General features: G+C 39.9%; 1 protein-coding gene and 1 long non-coding RNA gene across 2 annotated transcripts in view; one reads left to right on the top strand and one right to left on the bottom strand.

Moving 5' to 3' along the window:
* Positions 1-5,909, bottom strand: part of LOC102478055 (uncharacterized) — a 32,329-nt gene extending 26,420 nt beyond the window's left edge. The window contains exon 1 of the long non-coding RNA XR_001371067.2: positions 5,838-5,909. This is a non-coding gene — a long non-coding RNA (uncharacterized LOC102478055). The remainder of the gene's footprint in view (positions 1-5,837) is intronic.
* The window catches only part of BBOX1 (gamma-butyrobetaine hydroxylase 1), a 59,158-nt gene extending 43,456 nt beyond the window's left edge, over positions 1-15,702 (top strand). Inside the window, exons 4-7 of the mRNA XM_014591302.2 lie at positions 3,171-3,276; positions 8,906-9,102; positions 12,766-12,932; positions 15,320-15,702. Coding sequence (XP_014446788.1) covers positions 3,171-3,276; positions 8,906-9,102; positions 12,766-12,932; positions 15,320-15,480 — 631 coding nt within the window. The 3' untranslated portion in view covers positions 15,481-15,702. The remainder of the gene's footprint in view (positions 1-3,170; positions 3,277-8,905; positions 9,103-12,765; positions 12,933-15,319) is intronic.
* Positions 15,703-20,685: the final 4,983 nt, after the last annotated feature.

Raw genomic sequence — 20,685 nt, 5'->3', positions numbered from 1 at the left:
ACCAACTGCAATATGGGTTCCAGACTCAGTGGTTGTGTGTGTGTGTGTGTGTGTATGTGTGCCCAGAATACTGAGAGGAGAATGGAGAATGCTACCCCCCCCCCAGGGGTGTTTTCTCACTTTCTATCTCTCTCTCTCTCTCTTTCTCTGTCTTTCTGGGAAGTGCATGCATCCTATAGAAAAAAAAAAAAAAAACTCTCCAAAAAAAGAAAATTAAAAAAGGAAAGTTCATGGCAATAGACATCAAAAGGATTATGAGATCTCAAATAACCTAACATATCTCATGGGACTAGGGAAAAAAAAAGTCAAAATCAAAGTTAGTAACATATGACAGTCCATGGCTTGTGGTCAAGGTGGCTGATCCCACATGGTCAACCATGCAGTTCAAGTCCAGGACCTGGTGGCTTGAGAAACATTCCAAACATATGTGTGTGCATACCCAAACTCCCAAAAGGAGAGAGAGATGGAGGAGAAAGATTGCAGCATGACCATGCCACAAGAGAGGGAAGGTGCCTTATTATTTTCTCCCCTGCCCCACGTCTCTCCAGTGAGTAGGCGCAGCTTCTGACAATTTTATTCAAAATAGAAGTAAAGAGATAATAAAGAGCAGAGCAGAAACAAATGAAATAGAGACAAAAGAATGAAACTGGACTCCTATATCATAGCATATATAAAAATTAATCAATAATAGGTAAATGACCTAATTATAAGGACCAGCAGGTGGCATGGTGATTATGGTACTGGACTTCCACATAACTGGCTGTGGTTTGAGTCTCAGACTTGGAAGCTTAAAAATCATGCTGGGCTGGGACCAGCAGTTAGCGTAATAGTTATGTCACTGGACTCCCACGTAGTTGACCACGGTTCGAGTCCCGGACCTGGTGGCTTAAACTCACACCAGGCACATGTGCGTGCGTGCCCAAGATCCCGAGAGGAGAATGAAGGAGAAGGGATTGTAGCATGGCCATCCCCCCTGGGGGGTGATTTCTCGCTTTCTGTTTCTCTGTCTCTCTCTGTCTGGCGAGCACACACGCCCTATAACAAAAACAAACAAACAAACAAAAAAAAACTCTCCAAAAAAAAAGAAAAAGAAATCATGCTGGGCATGTGTGCATGAGTGTGCCTCAGATCCTGAGTGGATAATAGAGGAGGAAGGACTGTAGTATTGCCATTTCCCTCAGGGAGTAGGTTCTCACTTTCACTCTCAGTCTCTGGTGAGTGCACGCATCCTATGGCAAAGGCCTTTTAAAAATTAAAATAAATAAAAGCCTTGGAATAAAACATAGACATCAGTCTTCATTATCTCAGATAGGGCAATAATTCTTAGATATAACACACACACACACACACACACAGCATGAGCAACTAAAGCTCATGCTTTAGTTGGTTTCATCAAAATTTAAAACTTTGAACATCAGAAGATATTAGCAAAAATGTTAAAGGTCTACCTACAGAATGGTGAACATATTTGCAAGTCACACATCTAATAAGCATCTAATACCTGGGATATATAAAAAACTTTTACAACTCAACAAAAAAAGACAGCTCAATTTTAAAATGGGTAAAGTACTTGAATAGACAGTTGTCCAAAGAAGATACTCAAATGGCCAAACAAGCACATGAAAAGATAGTCAACAACATTAATCTTTAGGAAAATACAAATCAAAACACAATGAGCTACTACTTCACACACACTAGGAAGGCTATAATAAAATTTTATTTCTTTCCTTTATGAGACAAAGAGAAAAAGAGAGGGGCACCCTTGACAGGATTTTCATGCTTCAGTTCTCTCCCCTTTCTTGCAGCCAGCCTGATTGTTCAAGTAGATCCAGGGCACAACTCAGAGCTGTCCCATGTGACTACCAAAATCATGCAACGGCTCCCTTATTGCCTGCTCCACCAAACATAGGCCAAAAAGAAAAAGGGTTTTAAACATAAAATAAGTGTAGTGAGCATGGAGAGGATTAAAACCCTCACATAATGCTGGTGGGAATATAAAATTGCAGAGTCACCATGGAAAAGTTTGGCATTTTCTCAAAGAATTAAATATTGAATTATAATATGATCCAGCAATTTCACTCCTGTGTATATATACTAAAAAGTAAAAACAGATACTCAAGTAAGTACAAAAATATACTTGTTCAGACCAGCATTATTAACAATAACCAAAAGTAGAAACAGCTCAAATATTCATCTATGGATGAATGGATAAACAAATTGTGATATATCCATACAATAGAATATTACTCAGCCAAAACAAGAAGACTGTACTAATACATGCTACAGCCTGAATGAATCTTGGAAATATTAGGCTAAGTAAAAGAGGTTGTGGATGATATTGTTCCATTGACATTAAATATCCAGAATATGTAAATATAGAGAGACAGAAAGTAGATTAATGGTTTACAGGAACTCTGGGAAGGGCAGAAAGGGAAGAAATTGCTTACCAGGTAAGAAGTTTTACTTTAGAGTGACAGAAATGTTTGGAAACTAGATACATAGAGGTAGTGGTTCCCATCACTGTGGATATACTAAATGCCACTAAAATGTTCACTTTCAAATGGTGTCTTCTATGCTATGTGAATTTCAACTCAACAAATCATATTTTAAAATACATTCATCTATTTTAAAAGACAACTTTCAGGAGCCAGCCGATGGCATAATAGTTACATCATGGACTCCCACGTGCTCAGCCGCAGTTCGAGTCCCAGACCCATCAGTTTGAAATTCACATGTGTGCGAACATGCCCAAAATCCCGAGAAGAAAATGGAGAAGGAGGGATTGCGGCATGGTCATCCCCCGTAGGGGGTGATTTCTCGCTTTCAGTCACTCCAGCAAGCACATGCGCCCTTTAGCAAAAATCTCTCTTTAAAAAAAAGAAAAGACAACTTACAATCCCATGTACATTTCTTTATAAACTTGGTAGGATAGACTAACGTACAAATTCACTCTTTTGTTGAGAGGACAGAAGCAATGAAGGGCTCTTAATTCCAAAATAGTCACTTTGGAAAAAGAAAGGTCAGATTCCTTTTTCTGGCTCACAGTCATTATGGTAATTAACTCATAAGATGAAAAGTTTCCATTGCACCCCACACACCAAATTCATTCTAACGCATTTCCTCTGGCTTGGTTACAACCTGTTTAAACATGTGTTTCTTATATTTTTCAGACATACTTGGCAAGTGCAAGACAAAATTGATGCTAACAATGTGGCTTACACAACTGGGAAGCTAAGCTTTCACACTGATTATCCAGCCCTCCATCATCCACCTGGGGTAAGGTGAGCTCCAACATATTTTCCACAAGACAGGCCAAGGACCCAAATCGTCCTGTGTTTTGAGTCTAGAAGATTGTTTTACCAGCTAGTGCATCTTACGTAAACTTTATTTCTCTGCATATACACACAATCTCTGTATTTAAATTCTATATATCCTCACATTCCTAAAAGATATTAATAGAACATTTTCATGCATCTTTTTTGTTTTGCCCTGGAAATAATTATTGGCACTTTTTGCTTTGCCAAAATAGATTGCAAGCAAGCAGCACATCTTGAGGCCTTCCTGCACATACAGCAGATAGTTAGAACAGAATGAAATCAGCGAACACAGTGTAGATTTTCCCCACAAAGTTCCATAGCTATGATTTATTTCAGTTAGCTATTGCTGCATTAAAAACTCACTTCATAGCTTAATGGCTTAATAGAACAGCCATTTTCTTAGCCTAGGTTTTTTGCATTTGGGCTGTGTTTATCTGGGAAGTTCTTTTTGTCTGCAGTTACACACCTGCAGTCAGCTGCAGAACTACCCAGGCACTGTTGACTTCAGCTGAGATGTCCTGTCTCTGCTCCACTGGGACTACTCTCCTCCAGCAGGTCAGCCCAGGCTTCTGCACATGGGGACTAGCAAAGTTTCCAGAGACCAACCAAAGCAGGCAAAATTTCGAGTCCTTGGTCGGAAATCAGCACAATGTCACTTCTGCAATGTTTCATTGGTCTGAGCAAGTCATAAATCTAATTCAAATTTCAGAGGTGAAGAAGACAACATCAGAGAACCGCAAAGTGCATTACAAAGGAGCATACATACAGAGAATAAAGTAGCCGTGGGTATTTTTGAAAAACATTTTTTTGTTTTGTTCTTGTTTTTGTTTTTGTTCTTTGCCAGAGGGCAACTGCACTTGCCAGAGAGACAGAGAGAGGAAAATTGAGAAAGTATCCCCCATGGGAATGCCACAATCCCCTCTCCTCCATCTCCCCTGCCTTTTGAAATTTTAGGCGTGCACACACACACCCTGTGTGTTTTTCAAGCTGTGAGGTCCAGGACTCACACCACATAGTCGGCCATTGGAGATCCCAGATCCCAACAGCTTAACCACAGGCCCCAGGCTGGCCCTGGAAAACATCTACTACTCATCTATCAGATTGCTTGTGAAGGAGGGAGATACTGAGGATGGAGCCACAAAACCCTAGAAGAATTTCCAGATGGGTATACTTTCTCCACATTTAAAAAAAATTGTCATTTTAGTAAACCAGCTACATTTTTACAAAAATCATCATTTTACAAACCCAAAAACCAAATGGTCAGGAAACTATCTTTTAAACCATGTGTCCCTATTCTTAGAGGTAAATTGGATGAAGTAAAATACCCACACAGAAATCAGTAAGTGAAAATTTGAGCAATCCTCAAGCTAAGGAAGGCGAAATGGGCTAAATTCAAATTAATCTATTTTTGTCCATCATCTTTACTGAACACGCTTTCTCTGTGGGTGTTATCCATTGCTCTCTCGCCAGTTTTAGCTAAGCTAGGCCAGTATTTGACTTCACATATTTTAAATTATTGCTGATTGGAAGGCACTACTGAACTAATGACAACAGTAAAGTGACTATTATAGTCACCCTTTGGTGGAAAGAGGTGACTACAATGTGATTTTTTGAAAGTGTGCTTCAGAGACTTTTCTGAACTCCTGGGGTTAAGCGCCAACTAGTCAGCTCAGATCATCTGCCGGCAATAGAATAGAGAATCTGGATGAAATAAAGCTTAAAGAGTGAGACAAAAACAAAAATAAACAAAAACAATGAAGATTTTTTTTTGAGAGGTTTTTGCTATAGGGCACGTGCGCTCACCAGACAGACAGAGAGAGACATAGAGACAGAAAGCGAGAAATCACCCCCCAGGGGGGATGGTCACGCCACAATCCCTTCTCCTCCATTCTCCTCTCGGGATCTTGGGCACACATGCACACGCGCCCGGCGTGAGTTTTAAGCCACCGGGTCCGGGACACAAACCGCGGTCTACTACGTGGGAGTCCAGCGCCATAACCATTACGCTAACTGCTGGTTCCCCCAACACTGAAGATTTTATTTGAATTGTTAAATTATCTTCTCTCTTTTCTGATTTTAAGTTCTATTTCTGAGTTAAAATTGAAAGCCTAAGGAAAAATGGATTAAATGAGTCCTTAAGTATTCCTGAAGTATAATACAACACTTGATATTTTCATAGCACCTTACATTTTTCCAAGTGTTTTTACTTATTTACGTGATCTCTCTTAACATTCCTTAAGGTAGACAGGCGTAGTCATATCTCTTTATGTTAGATGAGGAAGAGAAGCAGCTAAATATTTTTACTGGGTAACATTTGATTAATGGAGAACATGACCTTGAACCCGGCCTCCATCTAGTTTGTCATCATACCATACTAGTCTGAATTGGAATTTGTTTGTTTATTTACTTCTTCAGTCAGAGAGACAGAGAGAGAGACAGAGAAAGATGAAGAAAGAACCCCACAGGGTCTCCACGCCTTCCACTCCCAGGGTCGGGTATCCCTCATCACTGGGCATATACCTGTGTGCGAGTACATGCAGCGAGGTCCCAGGACACAAACCTGGGGCCTTCTCATGTGGATCAGCATCCCAGAGCACATCATTCCTACTGCGTCACCATGGGTGACCCTGAGTTAAAAGTTTTCATTACCATCCTTTAAATAATGGAATAGATATTTATAGACATGGTCATACTTTTAAAACTCTTCAAAGACTAGAGCTGAATCTTATACCTCTATATCCCAAGGCTTAATACAGTACTTTGAATATAAGAGAGACGTAACGGACATGCTATAAAGACAGAAGAACTATAACATTTTACCTGTCTCTATCAGCAAGTGAAACATCCAAAGCTAAATGTCTGAATGGGACATTTTTTTAAAAATTGCTAGGAGTGCTTCCATTTGCCAAAAAGAGACAGAGAAAGAGAAAGTGAGAAAGCACCCTCTAGGAGGGATGGCCATGCTGCAATCCCTTTTCCTTCATCTCCCCTCTTGGGACTTGAACATACATGCAGAGATGCTTGGCATGTTTTTAAAGCCTTCAGATCTGGAACTTGAACTGCACAGTAGGCCATGTGGGATCTAGGCACTTTAATTACTACTCCACTAACTTGCCCAGGACAGTTTTAAATAACTGATGATTCTCAAAATGGCTATATTCCAATAGAAGGAGAAAATTACAAGCACCCATTCATACTATAGTTCAGGTTCTCATTTTTAATTATCTGGGAGTGTTTATACTAAAATTCTCTAAGAAGTAGAACAGTCATTTTATTTCAGCACAATGAACGGGATGATTAATTACCTGTTGAGAGTTTACCATGATTAACTTGGATCATGTGAGGAGGGATAAGGCAATACCTCTTCAATAAAACACAGATAATGTGTTACTCACTATTTTTCCTGGACCAAATGTCACCTGCTTCCATAAAGTGATCTGAAGAAAGAAAATATTTTGGGTTCTGAGTGACTCGCATGAGACATGTCTGGGTTTTATACATTCCAGGCAGATATTTACCGTTGGAATTAGTGGTAAAACTCTAAGGCTTCATCTTCTTCCATAAAATTGTATTAAAAGTACAATTTACACAAAAGAAGATATTAGTTGGCCTTACTATGCATAAAAGACGTCATCTCACCTTAAAGATAGACATTTAAAATATTCTATAAATTCTTTAAGGCAAAGTCAAAAAGAACTTAAAGAACATTCTTCTTCTCCCAAAGACAAAGTTGTGCCATCACCTAACCTCCTGGTAGTCTGGTAGACTCGGGTGTGACTTTTCCATTTCCTCTTCTCTTCCATCAGGCTGCTTCATCCTTTATTGCCCAAGTGACATGATTATCTGCAATGAACTGACCAGTTTATACACACGTTTTTCAATTTAAGAGAAGTCCATCCATGTAAAGATCGAACCATTACTAATTTAGGTCATTTCTCTCTCAACATCATAAAAGAAGGATGAACATTCTATCTAAATGTACAAAGCACATATATACTCTACGTGACACTAAATTATTAGGAGACCTATAAAGAAATCTCTTCCTTGGTAGGAAAGAAACTTGCTTTATGTAGCTTTTGAAAATAAGGACGCCTAAAATGATAAAATCAGGAAAACACGTGTTTAGGAGAGAGCAGTGATTGATGCACTAGACCAGTACAGTCCAATATTGTTGCCAGCAGCCATTAAGTGGCTGTTAAAATAGTAATTTAAATTAAGATGAAATAAAATGTAAGGTTCAGTTCCTCAGTCACACGAGCTACATTTCAGGCACACAGTAGCCAGGTGGAGCCAGTAACTACTGTGTCAGGAAACGCAGGAGAACATTTCCACCAGAGCAGGGAGTTTGGATGGACAACACTGCTCTAGACCAACTCTGGAGAGCACCAAGCCAAATGGGCTTTTTTCCTCCACTAAAATTCATATTCCCCTACTCTAGGTATTTGATCATGTTTGCCTCTTTCATTCTACAAGAAGAACTCAGTCCAGCATGGGTTTTTATTTTATTTCATGCAGCGAGAATAAATCTTTCACAGTTGAATAGCATTTGTTTCTTCAGGCAGAAAACCAAGGTCTAAATTTAGGCATTCAAAACCACTTACCCATCCTGACTTAAATAAGGAGTCACAAAACCAAGGAAAAGCTCCTCTTCAAAGCAATGTTTCACTGTTGCTCTATTTGCTTTGCAAAATGAAATCATGTTAAACATTTTCCAAATAATCTTAGAAAAAATAAATAGTACATCCTTCTGGCTCTCCGTTACTTGGGTTCATCCTTTCTCATAGTCTCACCCTACCTCCTTCCCTTCAGCCTTACACCTGAACTACCGTCACAGTTGACCCTCAGTAGCTACTTTGTGACCAGTATCCCTCTTGGGGGAAAAAAATTTTTAGGTAGCACCAATGGACTAATATTATTTCACTCAGTTCTGACTACATTTCTTCTATATTCAAAAGTCTGCAATGAGTCCCCTGTGTGCACAAGTACAAAAATCCCTCACCTGACATGTAAGGCTTTCCATGATGAGGCCCCAAATTACCCTTCCTACTATGGCTTTCCCATTCAGGACCTCCTGCTCTAGCCAATTTTGTTACCTGGTGACCTGTGCATTTTCACACACTCATCACCATCAACTGATTCACACTCATTCTATTTTATGTATGCCAAGTCTTTTCCTTCTTTCAGTGTGTCAAGAAATAATTCTACTGAACTCTCTTCTAACCAGCATGATTGGGGAATTAAGGTGAATAGAATAGTGACTATTTTCACATCAAAATATCCCAAGGTATATGTATGTATATGTATGTGTGTGTGTATATATATAGCAATGAAATGTTAAGTTTGCAAATATCTTATTCCTCCTCCTCTGCCAGCTATAAAGCATTCCCTGCCTACTCCAGAATGAAGAGCTCGTTCTTTGCGACTTTATGGTCTGTGCTTTTTGTTTGCTAATGAAAACTATCATGCCTGTGCCCATGTCTTCAGTTGTAACCTGTTTGAAGTATAATATCTATTATAAGCAATGTTTTCTTCTCTAAACCCTTTTATATATGTCATTTTAAGCCATATTTCTTCATTTCTTTTAACAGGTTCAGCTTCTGCACTGCATAAAGCAAACAGTCACAGGGGGTGATACTGAAATCGTAGACGGGTTTAACGTATGCCAAAAGCTCAAAGAGAAAAATCCTCGGGCGTTCCAGATTTTGTGTTCAACCTTTGTGGACTTTACAGATATTGGAGTAGATTACTGCGATTTCTCTGTACAATCCAAACACAAAATTATAGAGTGAGTACTATTTACAAATTTTCCATTGCAATAAACCAACTGACAGCTAAAGTTCCATTAACCTAAAGTTTAAATAACAGAAAGTATCACTCCACTTTCAAGAGTTTTATTTTTTATTTACTATTTAATCTAACTTTGGAGTAAAATTTTTAAAAAGAATCTTTCCACCACTAAAGAAAAAATTTATCAAATTATATACATGAAATCTGTTTTTAATATTAGAAAAATAACTAACACTCCATGTACACTTTATCTTTAAAATAGTCCTACGCAGTTGTAATCAATGTGGTTGTACTAGTCAGCACTATTTAGTCCTGAAGTTAAAAAAAGGAAAAAACAAAAAAAAAAAAAAAAAAAAAAAACAGAAAATAGTCCAGACATTAATTGGTCACTTTTTTTCTTCTTAGTTTTACCATCTTTGATGATGGCTTCATTTTCAAAGATGGTACTCAGAAGCTCCATGTTTTTATTGTCTATAGAGCTGGTAATCGCAGCACGAGGAATACATTTATTTCCCAAGAGCTGCAACAAAGCTCATGAGCTTACACAGACTTGCAATGTCTAAGTCTGTCCTTGAAGCAATCACCATGGTCAGCGGGCAGAGAATTCTACTGGCCATGCCTGGATCACATGTCCATCTCAGAGGCAGCATCAGCCTCATCTGAAACACATGACCTGAGGGTGAGACAGGGGGTCTTAAACATATTCTAAACCAATGAAGGCCATATAGTCCCTACATCAAATATTTTTTTTTCTTTTTTCTTTTAACATTATTTCATCATGATTTTTCTAAGCACCTACGAAGGCCACAAATTTACTACTTTGAGAATTACCTTGCATTTGTAGGACATATTTTATTTCATTAAAACTCCATAATTTTAGAGATGAGCTTGTAGCCTTTTAGGACAAATAGCCAAATGGTAAAAAAATAAACTCATTGAGTAGACAGTCATCACAGTACACTAATCCAGCCTTCTTGTATACAATCATAGCCCTCATTTATTAACTAATAAGTATCTATTGAGGCCAGGCACTTTTCTTGGTACTTGAGATGTGGCAGTGGACACCAAAGACCCTCTGCCCTCGTATCGGATAGATTCTAATAATAGACTTTAAGGCAAATTATAATCAATGTTAAAATTAAGTGCTTAAGAGGAAAAGGAAAACCAGAGCAGGATAGGGAGACTTAGCAATGACAAAATTTGAGGGGAAGGTTTCATTGAATTTTAGAGATGAGCTTGTAGCCTTTTAGGACAAATAGCCAAATGGTAAAAAAATAAACTCATTGAGTAGACAGTCATCACAGTACACTAATCCAGCCTTCTTGTATACAATCATAGCCCTCATTTATTAACTAATAAGTATCTATTGAGGCCAGGCACTTTTCTTGGTACTTGAGATGTGGCAGTGGACACCAAAGACCCTCTGCCCTCGTATCGGATAGATTCTAATAATAGACTTTAAGGCAAATTATAATCAATGTTAAAATTAAGTGCTTAAGAGGAAAAGGAAAACCAGAGCAGGATAGGGAGACTTAGCAATGACAAAATTTGAGGGGAAGGTTTCATTGAGTGAGAGGTGAACAGACTTAAAGGAGTGAGGGAGTTTGCTCAGAAGAGAAGCTTATCCTGGTTCGTAGTCACCATGACTCTGGAATGAATTGCTCATAACTAGAGTAACTGTTTGAATCTAGAAGAAAAAAGAAACAGATTGTCAGGGTAGCTGGAGGAAAGGTCCCTGAGAAGGTCCAGAGTCATGACATCCTTGTCAGTGACATGGCAGATGACACAGAGCATGAGGTAATTCAGACAAAATATGAAACAGAGAGAAAAGAAGAGAAACGGTGAGGAGCAGTAGGAATAGAATCTTGGAGATAAGATTAAAAAGCAGATGGTGTCAGATACCATGAAAGTCCTGAAATCAATTGAGGGGAGCAACTGAAAGGTCACATGCTGTTCTTTGTACCCCTGATCCTGGAGGCTCCTGGTGCCTTCTGCTGACTTAACTTTCTGTTGACCTTTATTAATAAAACCACATTCCTGGGACCAGCAGTTAGCATAATGGCTATGTTGCTGGACTCCCACGTAGTCAACCGTGGTTCACATCCTGGACCTGGTGGCTTAAACCCACGCCAGGCGCGTGTCCATGCATGCCCAAGATCCCGAGAGGAGAATGGAGGAGAAGGGATTGCAGCATGGCCATCCCCCCTTGGGGGGTGATTTCTCGCTTTCTTTCTCTCTCTCTCTCTCTCTCTCTCTCTCTCTCTCTCTCTGTCTGGTGAGCACACACGTCCTGTAGCAAAAACCTCTTCAAAAATAAATAAATAAATAAAACCACATTCCCTAGGCTCAGAGTATTCCTTTTATTTATGGGTCAGTATGGGGAGGGAGAGGAAGAAGAGTACTTTATTACCTATTGAACCTTATTTGTACTTTTTTAAACAGATCTTTGCTATAGTGTACACTCACTAGAGAGACAGAGACAGAGAGACACAAAGTGAGAAATCACATCCCCAAAGGAGATGGCCACACTGCAATCCCTTCTCCTCCAGATGGTGTAATGCATTTATAGGACATATTTTATTTCATTAAAACTCCATAATTTTAGAGATGAGCTTGTAGCCTTTTAGGACAAATAGTGTAATGCTTAAGTTGCTGGACTTCCACATGGCCTACTGCAGTTCGAGTCCCAGACCTGGTAGCTTGAAATTCACATAAGGCACTTGAAGTCCAGGACTCAAACCATAGTTGGCCATGTGGGAGGGAGTCCAGCACCTCAACCACCCCCACCTGCTGGCCCCTGTAAGACCTATTTTAAAGAACAAAGAGTGAATGGATTTCACTAAGTCTAACAAAATTTCTAAGTTGTTTGCTCTCAGTAACACGTTAATCTAAGTCAACTCTTCTTGGCACTAACATAGGAAGATTAAAAAAAATAAAAACAATGGGACCGGCAGATGGCATAATGGCTATATTGCTGGACTACCGTGTAGTTGACCACAGTTCGAGTACTAGACCCAGTGGCTTAAACTCACACCAGGCACGCGTGCATGTGTGCCCAAGATCCCGAGAAGAGAATGGACGAGAAGGGATTACAGTATGGTCATCCCTCCTGGGGGTCAATTTCTCGCTTTCTGTCTCTCTGTCTTTCTCTGTCTTTCTGGTAAGAGTACATGCCCTATAGTAAAAACCTTTCCAAAAAAAAAACTACTTGCTTAGGGACCAGCAGATGGCATAATGGTTACGTTGCTGGACTCCCACGTCGTCAACCACAGTTTGAGTCCCAGACCTGGTGACTTAAAACTCATGCCTGGCATGTGTGTGTGTGTGTGTGTGTGTGTGTGTGTGTGTGTGTTTGCCCGAGATCTCAAGAGGATAATGGAGAAGGGATTGTGGTGTGGCCATCCCCCCCACTTTCTGTCTCTGTCTCTCTCTGTCTTTCCAGCAAGCACATATGCCCTATAACAAAAAACTCTCTAAAAACTTGCTAAATTAATGAATGAAAAACTGAAAAAAACACATTGTGTCACAGGTAGAGTGTCTGTTGTGTGTTTGGATTCTTTAATACTGCATTTCAGAAATATCTTCCAAAAGAAATGAAACCCTTTAAATGTGAATAGGTTCCTCATGAACTATGTACTAACTCTCTCTCTCATAAATGCAGGTTAGATGATAAAGGTCAAGTGGTTCGCATCAATTTCAACAATGCAACTAGAGACACAGTGTTTGATGTACCCGTTGAAAGAGTTCAGCCTTTTTATGCTGCCCTGAAGGAGTTTGTTGATCTCATGAACAGCAAAGAATTCAAATTTACCTTCAAGATGAATCCAGGTCAGTGAGTACATGTTGTTGGACGACTGAAGGGATGGATTTTCTAGCCGCCTAGAAAGACATCCAGGGCAGCTTCTCTCAAGAATGGGAGGTGGGGGACCAGCAGTTAGCGTAATGGATATGTCACTTGACTCCCACGTTGTCGACCGCAGTTCGTGTCACAGACCCGGTGGCTTAAAACTCACACCAGGCACATGTGTGTGTGTGTGTGCCCAAGATCCTGAGAAGAGAATGGAGAAGGGATTGCAACATGGCCATTCCCCCTGGGGGGTGAATTCTCACTTTCTGTCTCTCTGCCTCTCTCTGTCTGACGTGAGCAGCCAATGTGTTAAAGAGCCTAACTCTGGCCCTAACTCCATTCCGTCAATTCTCCAGACTTAAAAATACAACAGAGGGCATAATAGTTACTTTGCTGGACTCTCACATGGCTGATTGCAGTTCAAGTCCTGGGCCGAGAGGCTTGAAACTCATGCCAGGTATGTGTGCATACATGCCCAAAATCCCAAGAGGAGACTAGAGGAGAAGGGACTGTGGCATGGCCATGCCCTCTGGCGGGTGATCTCTCACTTTCTGTTTGTCTATACAACAAGCACATGCCCCATAGCAAAAAAAAAAAAAAAAAAAACCTCTAAAAAATACTAATTTTTATAAGATTACAAGTCATCTTCAAACACTTCAAAATTTAAGAGCCACAAACTTAAATAACAAATACTTAATAAGACAAGCTATAGGTCAATTGCAATCTCCTGTCTGATATTGAGATTGATGTGTTCTGTGTCTATGCTGGTAGCCTGCCAATACAAACTGAGGCTTGTACTTAATTCTCCTACCTTGATAAACAAAATTATCCCCGTGATTCTCATGCTGAAGTCCGGGAGTATCACTTGGCAGACTTTTGGCCAAGATGTATAAAGTTCATGAGTGACGTGTCCTGGTGAAGCTTGCAAGCAGAGAGTGCTACCTGAACTAAAGAAGCGCTCCAGTGTGTCTATGTGTGTATATGTGCAAGGTGCAGGGATGCTGACATTATTTCCTTCAGGCGTATATATAAGATGCTGCTTATTGTCTAAAATTTAATGGCATTGATTGATTAAGGACTGGAGACTTCACAGTCATGGTCACATTTCATCATAAACACCCACGCAGTCACACTGGGGGGAAGACACAATGTTACCTCGACAACACGAAGTTCATTTCTGTACTTGAGTTCTTAAATACAGACAGCAGAAGCTATTTAAATTGCTATATATATATATATATATATATATAATAAACAAACAATAAACAAACTTTCAAATATTAAAAAAAAAGAGAAATACTTGAAGAATTCCAGTTACTTGTGTCAAGGAGCACAAAACACAGTGTGTCTTCTGACCTACTTCTCCTCAGGAGAGCCATCAAACTCAACCTCCAAGATCTGTAGTGAAAGGTGTCACTTCTCTCTCAGATCCATTTGGCCAAATGGAAAATTCATTTTAATTGTGATTCTTTTTTGCACTGATCTCAGTCTAATAAAGTAATATAAGACCCTTCATAAGTCCAGTCGTGCAGTCCTAGGAGGTTGGTTTTAAGAATAATGACATGTAAAATGGAAACAGGAAAAAGATGCAAACAAAATAATAGTGGGAAGCCAAGCCCTACCATGTAATGGCGTGTATCTTTGGGCAAACTCCTCAACTTCTCTGAGCCTTGGTTTTTTCATGTACGAAAGGAGGAGATAATCTCTCTCTTTTCAGGATTCTTCTAAGGCTTAGAAATAATGGACATAAAATTCTAGGAAAGTAGCAGAAAAAACAAGAATGTCACTATCCTTTCATTATTTGAAGCCATTAAACCAGGAAGAACCACTTCTATTAAGAGATAAGTAACAATCAATAAGAATGATTCAAAAGTCTTACACAGAGATCATTTTTTTAAATTACCACAGGGTTGTATGAGAGAGAGAGAACCCACCCCACCCCCAGTGGGGCATAATGCAATCAGTCCTTCATTTCTTCTCCGTCATTTCCCCATTCTGCTGGGATTTGGAGCATGTGTACACATGTGTCCAGTGTTTTTAAAGCGGCTAGGCTGGGATTCAAACTACAGTGGGGAATCGGCTCCCTAGTAAGGCTACAGGACCAGCCCCAGATACAGTATTTTAAATAAGAGTTATTAAAGAGTCCACAGGATCCCTCCAGGCTGTCACTTTAATGTCATAAGTTCAAAAGAAGTTTGCATCCAGAGACCTAATTTGTGTGCAAAAGTAAAGGTACAACTGTCTGTAAAGAAAGAAACGTACTATTTCTTGACATGACTGAGTAACTGCAGTATTTTGCACATGGCATTTTTTAGCTCTGTAAATCATTTAAACACAACTTACTCATACTGAAAAATTTCTCACCCAGGTGACGTGATTACGTTTGATAACTGGCGCTTACTTCACGGCCGCCAAAGCTATGAAGCAGGGACGGAGATACGCCGCCATCTGGAAGGAGCCTACGCCGACTGGGATGTGGTAGCGTCCCGGCTTCGTATCTTAAGGCAGAGCATCAAGGATGGACGCTGAATCTCCTGTCTGTCATTCTAGTAAGAATTCAGTGAGCGTATTTTGTAAGATGTGGCATGATTATTCACAGATCAAAATGTGTGTCGTCATACCGCATATTCTTTAATATTGAACTTACAACCCCACTCTTAAGAGTACTTTTTTCTTTGCAATCATTCCCAGCGCCAGCTTTTTAGATGTTGTAGCAGAATGCTCTTTTCCAATAAAACATTTCTTCTACTTTGCATGCATGCACTAATTTCTTTTGCCCATATATGAGTATCTCCAGATTTCTCACAAGTTTTGAATCAAATAAAAACCTTCCTTCAAATAAAGCCTTTTTAAAAATAAAACTTATGTTTCAAATAAAACTTATGTTTCAAATAACACTTGTCTCCAATAAAGCATTTTTCTGTTCTGCTATGAATTGAAACTCATTTTTCTGAATAAATTTGACATTTTTTTTCTGGCTTGCTAGAGGGCACACGTGTCTTGCTGAAGAGAGAGGGAGAGAATGAGCACCTCCCAGGGAGATGACCACACCATAATCTTTTTTCCTCTAAGGACTTCAGGCACACACACGCGCACGCACACGCACACACACACACACACACATGCACGCACCTGGTTTAATTTTCAAACTCCCTTAACCGCTATGCCATCAATAGGCCCCCGATGTATGACTATTTTTAGGATGCTTGGGAAAAGTCTTTGAATTTTTGAAGATGTCTTATTTGCTTTTATTACATATTCTATTATCCAAATTTCCAGATCTCATCAACTTGGTGATCTTGACATTTCGTTTTAATACCTAAATTATGGTATCAAACCCAAGTATGTCGAACTAAGAGAAAATGTCTGTTTTTGTTTTATTTTTGTTTTTGTTGTTGTTGTTGTTGTCGTTTTTTTTTTTTTTGGGGGGGGGGTTTGCCCTAAACAACAGTCCCCAAGGACTATCAATATTCCTTACACCGGTCCGTGACTCTGTTCTTCTCATTTTTTGTCTTCGGCTCACAGCTGGCAAAGTTGCATGCACCATTCATGAATAACAGTGTCTACTAATCTCTGGACACCTCACCTGCTGGTCTCAACTTCTTCCATGGACACTGCCTTTCTCGAGTAGGGGACCACAGGTGTCCTACAGCTTCGGGTGTCCCACTGCTATTGAATCTACTCTTGCCCCTACTCCTGCCAAAATAGGGGTGGGAGGAGCTTCAGCACTACTATTCGCAGAAATCCTGGTAGTACACAAACATCTAGCCCATAGATTTGGGGGCCTTATCAAACCTTTTGTTCTCAGAGTCTGAATAACTGCCACCACTGCAGTTGACCGTGTGAAAACACTGCTTCCATCCATGCAAACCTTTCCTTGATACTTCAGTTTCCACAGTGTGTGTCCATGGCACTGGAAGTCTGGCTCGAGAGCACCTTTAGTCCATGCCGGCACACCCTCTGACACTCTGTACTCTGGCACTGAGCCCACACAGCCAGACCAGGGTCTTCTTTCTCTTATAGTACCGTTCCCTTCGGGGTTTCATTGTCCTTTTCTATCATCCGGTCTTGACTGGGAATATTGACGTACATTACACATATTTCATTCCTTTTAAGTTCAAAAGAAATTGATTGACTCTCAATCCTATATCTCCTAAAATCTTCCTAGAAAAAAAGGCAGGAAAGTTTAATAAAAGCGAGGCTTGGTTCCAAAAGTCTACATTTCCTTACCTTAAAAAAAAAATTGCTGGGAACCAGCAGTTAGTGTAACGGCTATGTCGATGGACTCCCATGTAGTCGACCGCAGTTTGCGTCCCAGACCCGGTGGCTTAGAACTCATGCCTGGCATGTGTGCGCACGTGCCCAAGATCTTGAGAGGAGAATGGAGAATGGATTGCAGCATGACTATCCCCCCTGGGGGGTGATTTCTCACTTTCTGTCTCTCTGTCTCTCTCTGTCTGTCTGGCAAGCGCACGCACCCTATAGCAAAAACCTCTCCAAAAAAAAAAAAAAATTGCTGAAGTGACCCTAACTCCATCAATCCATAGCATCTGAACTCCAGCAATAGCCAAATTAAGTGGTATATTGCATGTACTTATGTTGTACGTATTTTTCACGTATCTCTTCTACACTTGAGGGACCAGCAAATGGCATGGTGGTTAAGGCTCTGGACTCCCACAGGGCCAGCTATAGTTTGAGTCCCAGACCTGGTGGCTTGCTTTCTCACTTTCCCTCTCTCTGTCTCTCTCTGGTGAGTATACATGCCCCATAGCAAATTAAAATAATAACAATAGCAAAATTAAAATAAATAATTTAAAACAATCTACAAGAACTTGAAATATGCTTCCTGGGACCAGAAGTTGGCATAATGGCTATGTCGCTGGACTCCCATGTAATCCACTGTGGTTCAAGTCCTAGACCCGATGACTTAAACTCACGCCAGGTGCGTGTATGTGCATGCCCAAGATCCCAAGAGGAGAATGGAGGAGAAGGAATTGTGGTGTGGTCATCCCCCCGGGGGAGGTGATTTCTTTCTGTCCCTCTGTTTCTCTCTGTATTTCTGGTGAGAGCATGCACCTTTTAGCAAAAACCTCCCCCAAAAATAAAAAATCATATAAAAAAGCAATATGCTTTCATATAGTCTGATAGGGAAGTAGATGAGGACGTGATGTGTCATATCCAGAGACTGAAGCAACCAAGCCAGATTCAGGAGAAAAAGAGAGCTTCAGTCTGAGTTGAATTATGAGTTAACAGTAGCTTCCCAGGCAAATATGGAAAAATGACTTTCTAAGTTAAAGAGCAGGTGATTGAATTAGAACATTGGGAGAGGGAATGGAAAGATACTTAGTGAAATCTAGGGTACTTGACTCACTGCCTGTAAGGAGGGAGATGTCTACAACGTCTCTTGGGTTTCTAGTTAGGATAAATGGGTTTTAAACAGAGAAAGAAGCCACAATAGCGAAATCAATCGTGTTCAGTAAGAAAATGAATTCAGTTTCAAAATGTGGTTGAGGGGTCCCTGAACTAGTCCATTTGGCAGCTAGATATGTATACACGCACAGAGCCTGGGACACAGACCAGGGTTAGAGATCTAAACATTGCTTTAACTCAAGAAAACAGAGTGAACAAAGTATGCATTGACTTACAAGGAGAGCACGGCTGGGCTGAAAACCCTAGGGTTAGATATCTGACCTGAAATCATAACAATCAGTTAACCAGGTGTCTCTTGACAAATAACTTTCCCCCTTAAGCTTCAATTTTTCTATCTGTAAATGAGTCTAATAACAGTTTTTATCTCATTAAATTTTTATGAGGATTAAATAAGATAATGTTTTCCCAAATTTCTCAGATGACTCACAGCCTTGGTGCCTTAGGTTCCTAGACCAGTCCCTAAAGATTATGATTCAATAGATCTGGGACAAGGACCAGGAATTGTATTTTTAGCAAGAATCCAAGATGATGTACACCACTGGTGAAGTTAAAAGAATCCTGAAATAGAGCACTGAGCACAGTTCCAAGCTCAGGTAAGTATTCAATAGATGCTAACTATGACTAGTTAGAATAACAGGTTGTAGGGAGAGGAAGTGGATCCCGGTGAGAAGTGACATCATGCAGCTGGAGACAGAGATGGGGCCAAGTCACGAAATGCATGAATGCACGTTGACTAGGAGTTAACAAAATATTTTACCTTGGAAGCAGTGACAAGCCATTTAAATGTTTCTAAGCAGTTAAAGTGCTTTGATTAGATATTTGTTTTTTAAAGACCCAGTGGCTTCACTGTAAAGGGAATTGTAAGTGGACAATACTAAAAGCCACAAATCTGCTTAAGAGGTACAAGAGGAAACCAGAGGAAAAATTACGAAGGATTGGATTAGACACTGGGAGAGGAAATGCAGAGATACTTAGGCAGTTAAATTTAGAGGATGTGACCCACTGCATGTAAAATAATAATAACAACAACAATAATAATACATTTAAAAATAAATAAAAAAGGAGTTGTCTAGAACGTCTCTTGGGTTTAAATTAGGATAAATGAGTTATGCACAGAGAAAGAAGCCGCAACAGCAGAATCAATCTTGTTCAGCAGCAAAATGAATTCAGTTTCGAACAAACTAAGGTTGAGGGGTCCCTGAGCTAGTCCACCTGGCTGCTGAATATATACACAGAGCTTAGGACAGAGACTTGGATCAGAGCTGAACGTTTGGAAAGTATATAAATGGTAGTTGAAGTCACTTGTTTTCCTGGAGGTATTCAGTGATGTGACCAAAGTCCTGACCCTTCTGGTTGGGTGAGAAACCAATGATAATGGTCTGGCTCACGGAACTATTGTAAAACAGAACGTAGAGCATCAGATCAACCTCTTTCATACTGTGTTTGGTCATCGAGGACAGCATTCCAAGCCAGCACCCCAGCCTGGCTATTCCTTCTCTGTTGCAAATATTATTTTTGTCCTGGAAAGGAGAAATAAGATTGGAGGCAGTTGCAACAATTTCTGAAGTGTTACATAGAACATGACATATTATGGGCCACAGCAGCTGGTGCTGACTGAAAATGATTAGGTTCTCTGGATTTAATCATTTAAAGATCTTACTTCCCCCAAACTCATAATAGACCTGATGTAACTTGGATTAGAATTTACCTCTGCTTGGCAGTATGGACTCTGTCTGTTCCACTTCTCAGATTCAACTTGGAGCACGTTAACTGCTTGGCTAGTTCATTGGAATAAACCCACAGGTCACCAGACTAACATGTCACAAGGCATCCTCACTGGTCTCTATTTCTCCCTGACTCAACCACTCACTGGTGAGCAAATGAATACTGGTAGAGAGAATTTAACAAAAGAAGAAATTGTATAGAACAACTAAATGATGCTGAGCATAATTTCCTTTCAGGAGTTTAAACATAAAACAAGAGATATTTCACAAGCAAAAATAGCCTTTTTATACCCTATATTGGAGGGAGATTTGAACCAAAAATTCTTGCACAGAAAATGTGGTTTGGTTGGACGTTATGGTTTGGAACATACCTCTGACTTTCTACATTTTTTCCAATTGTGTGAAATACCCTTACCTTATATATTTTATGCCTGGAAAAAATGCCTCTTCCTTCTTCAAAATACAGCTCAAGATAGGACAGCAAGATGATGGAACGGGAGGACTCCTGCTCATATTCCCCCATGGGAGCAATAAATTGGTAACCATCATGGGTAAAAGTGCCTCTTCAGGCTTTGAGAGT

Source organism: Tupaia chinensis, unplaced genomic scaffold, assembly GCF_000334495.1.
Source record: "Tupaia chinensis unplaced genomic scaffold, TupChi_1.0 Scaffold000555_1, whole genome shotgun sequence".
Taxonomy (NCBI): Eukaryota; Metazoa; Chordata; class Mammalia; order Scandentia; family Tupaiidae; genus Tupaia; species Tupaia belangeri.
Note: the sequence above shows the minus strand (reverse complement) of the source record. Positions and strands in the feature narration are given on the sequence as shown.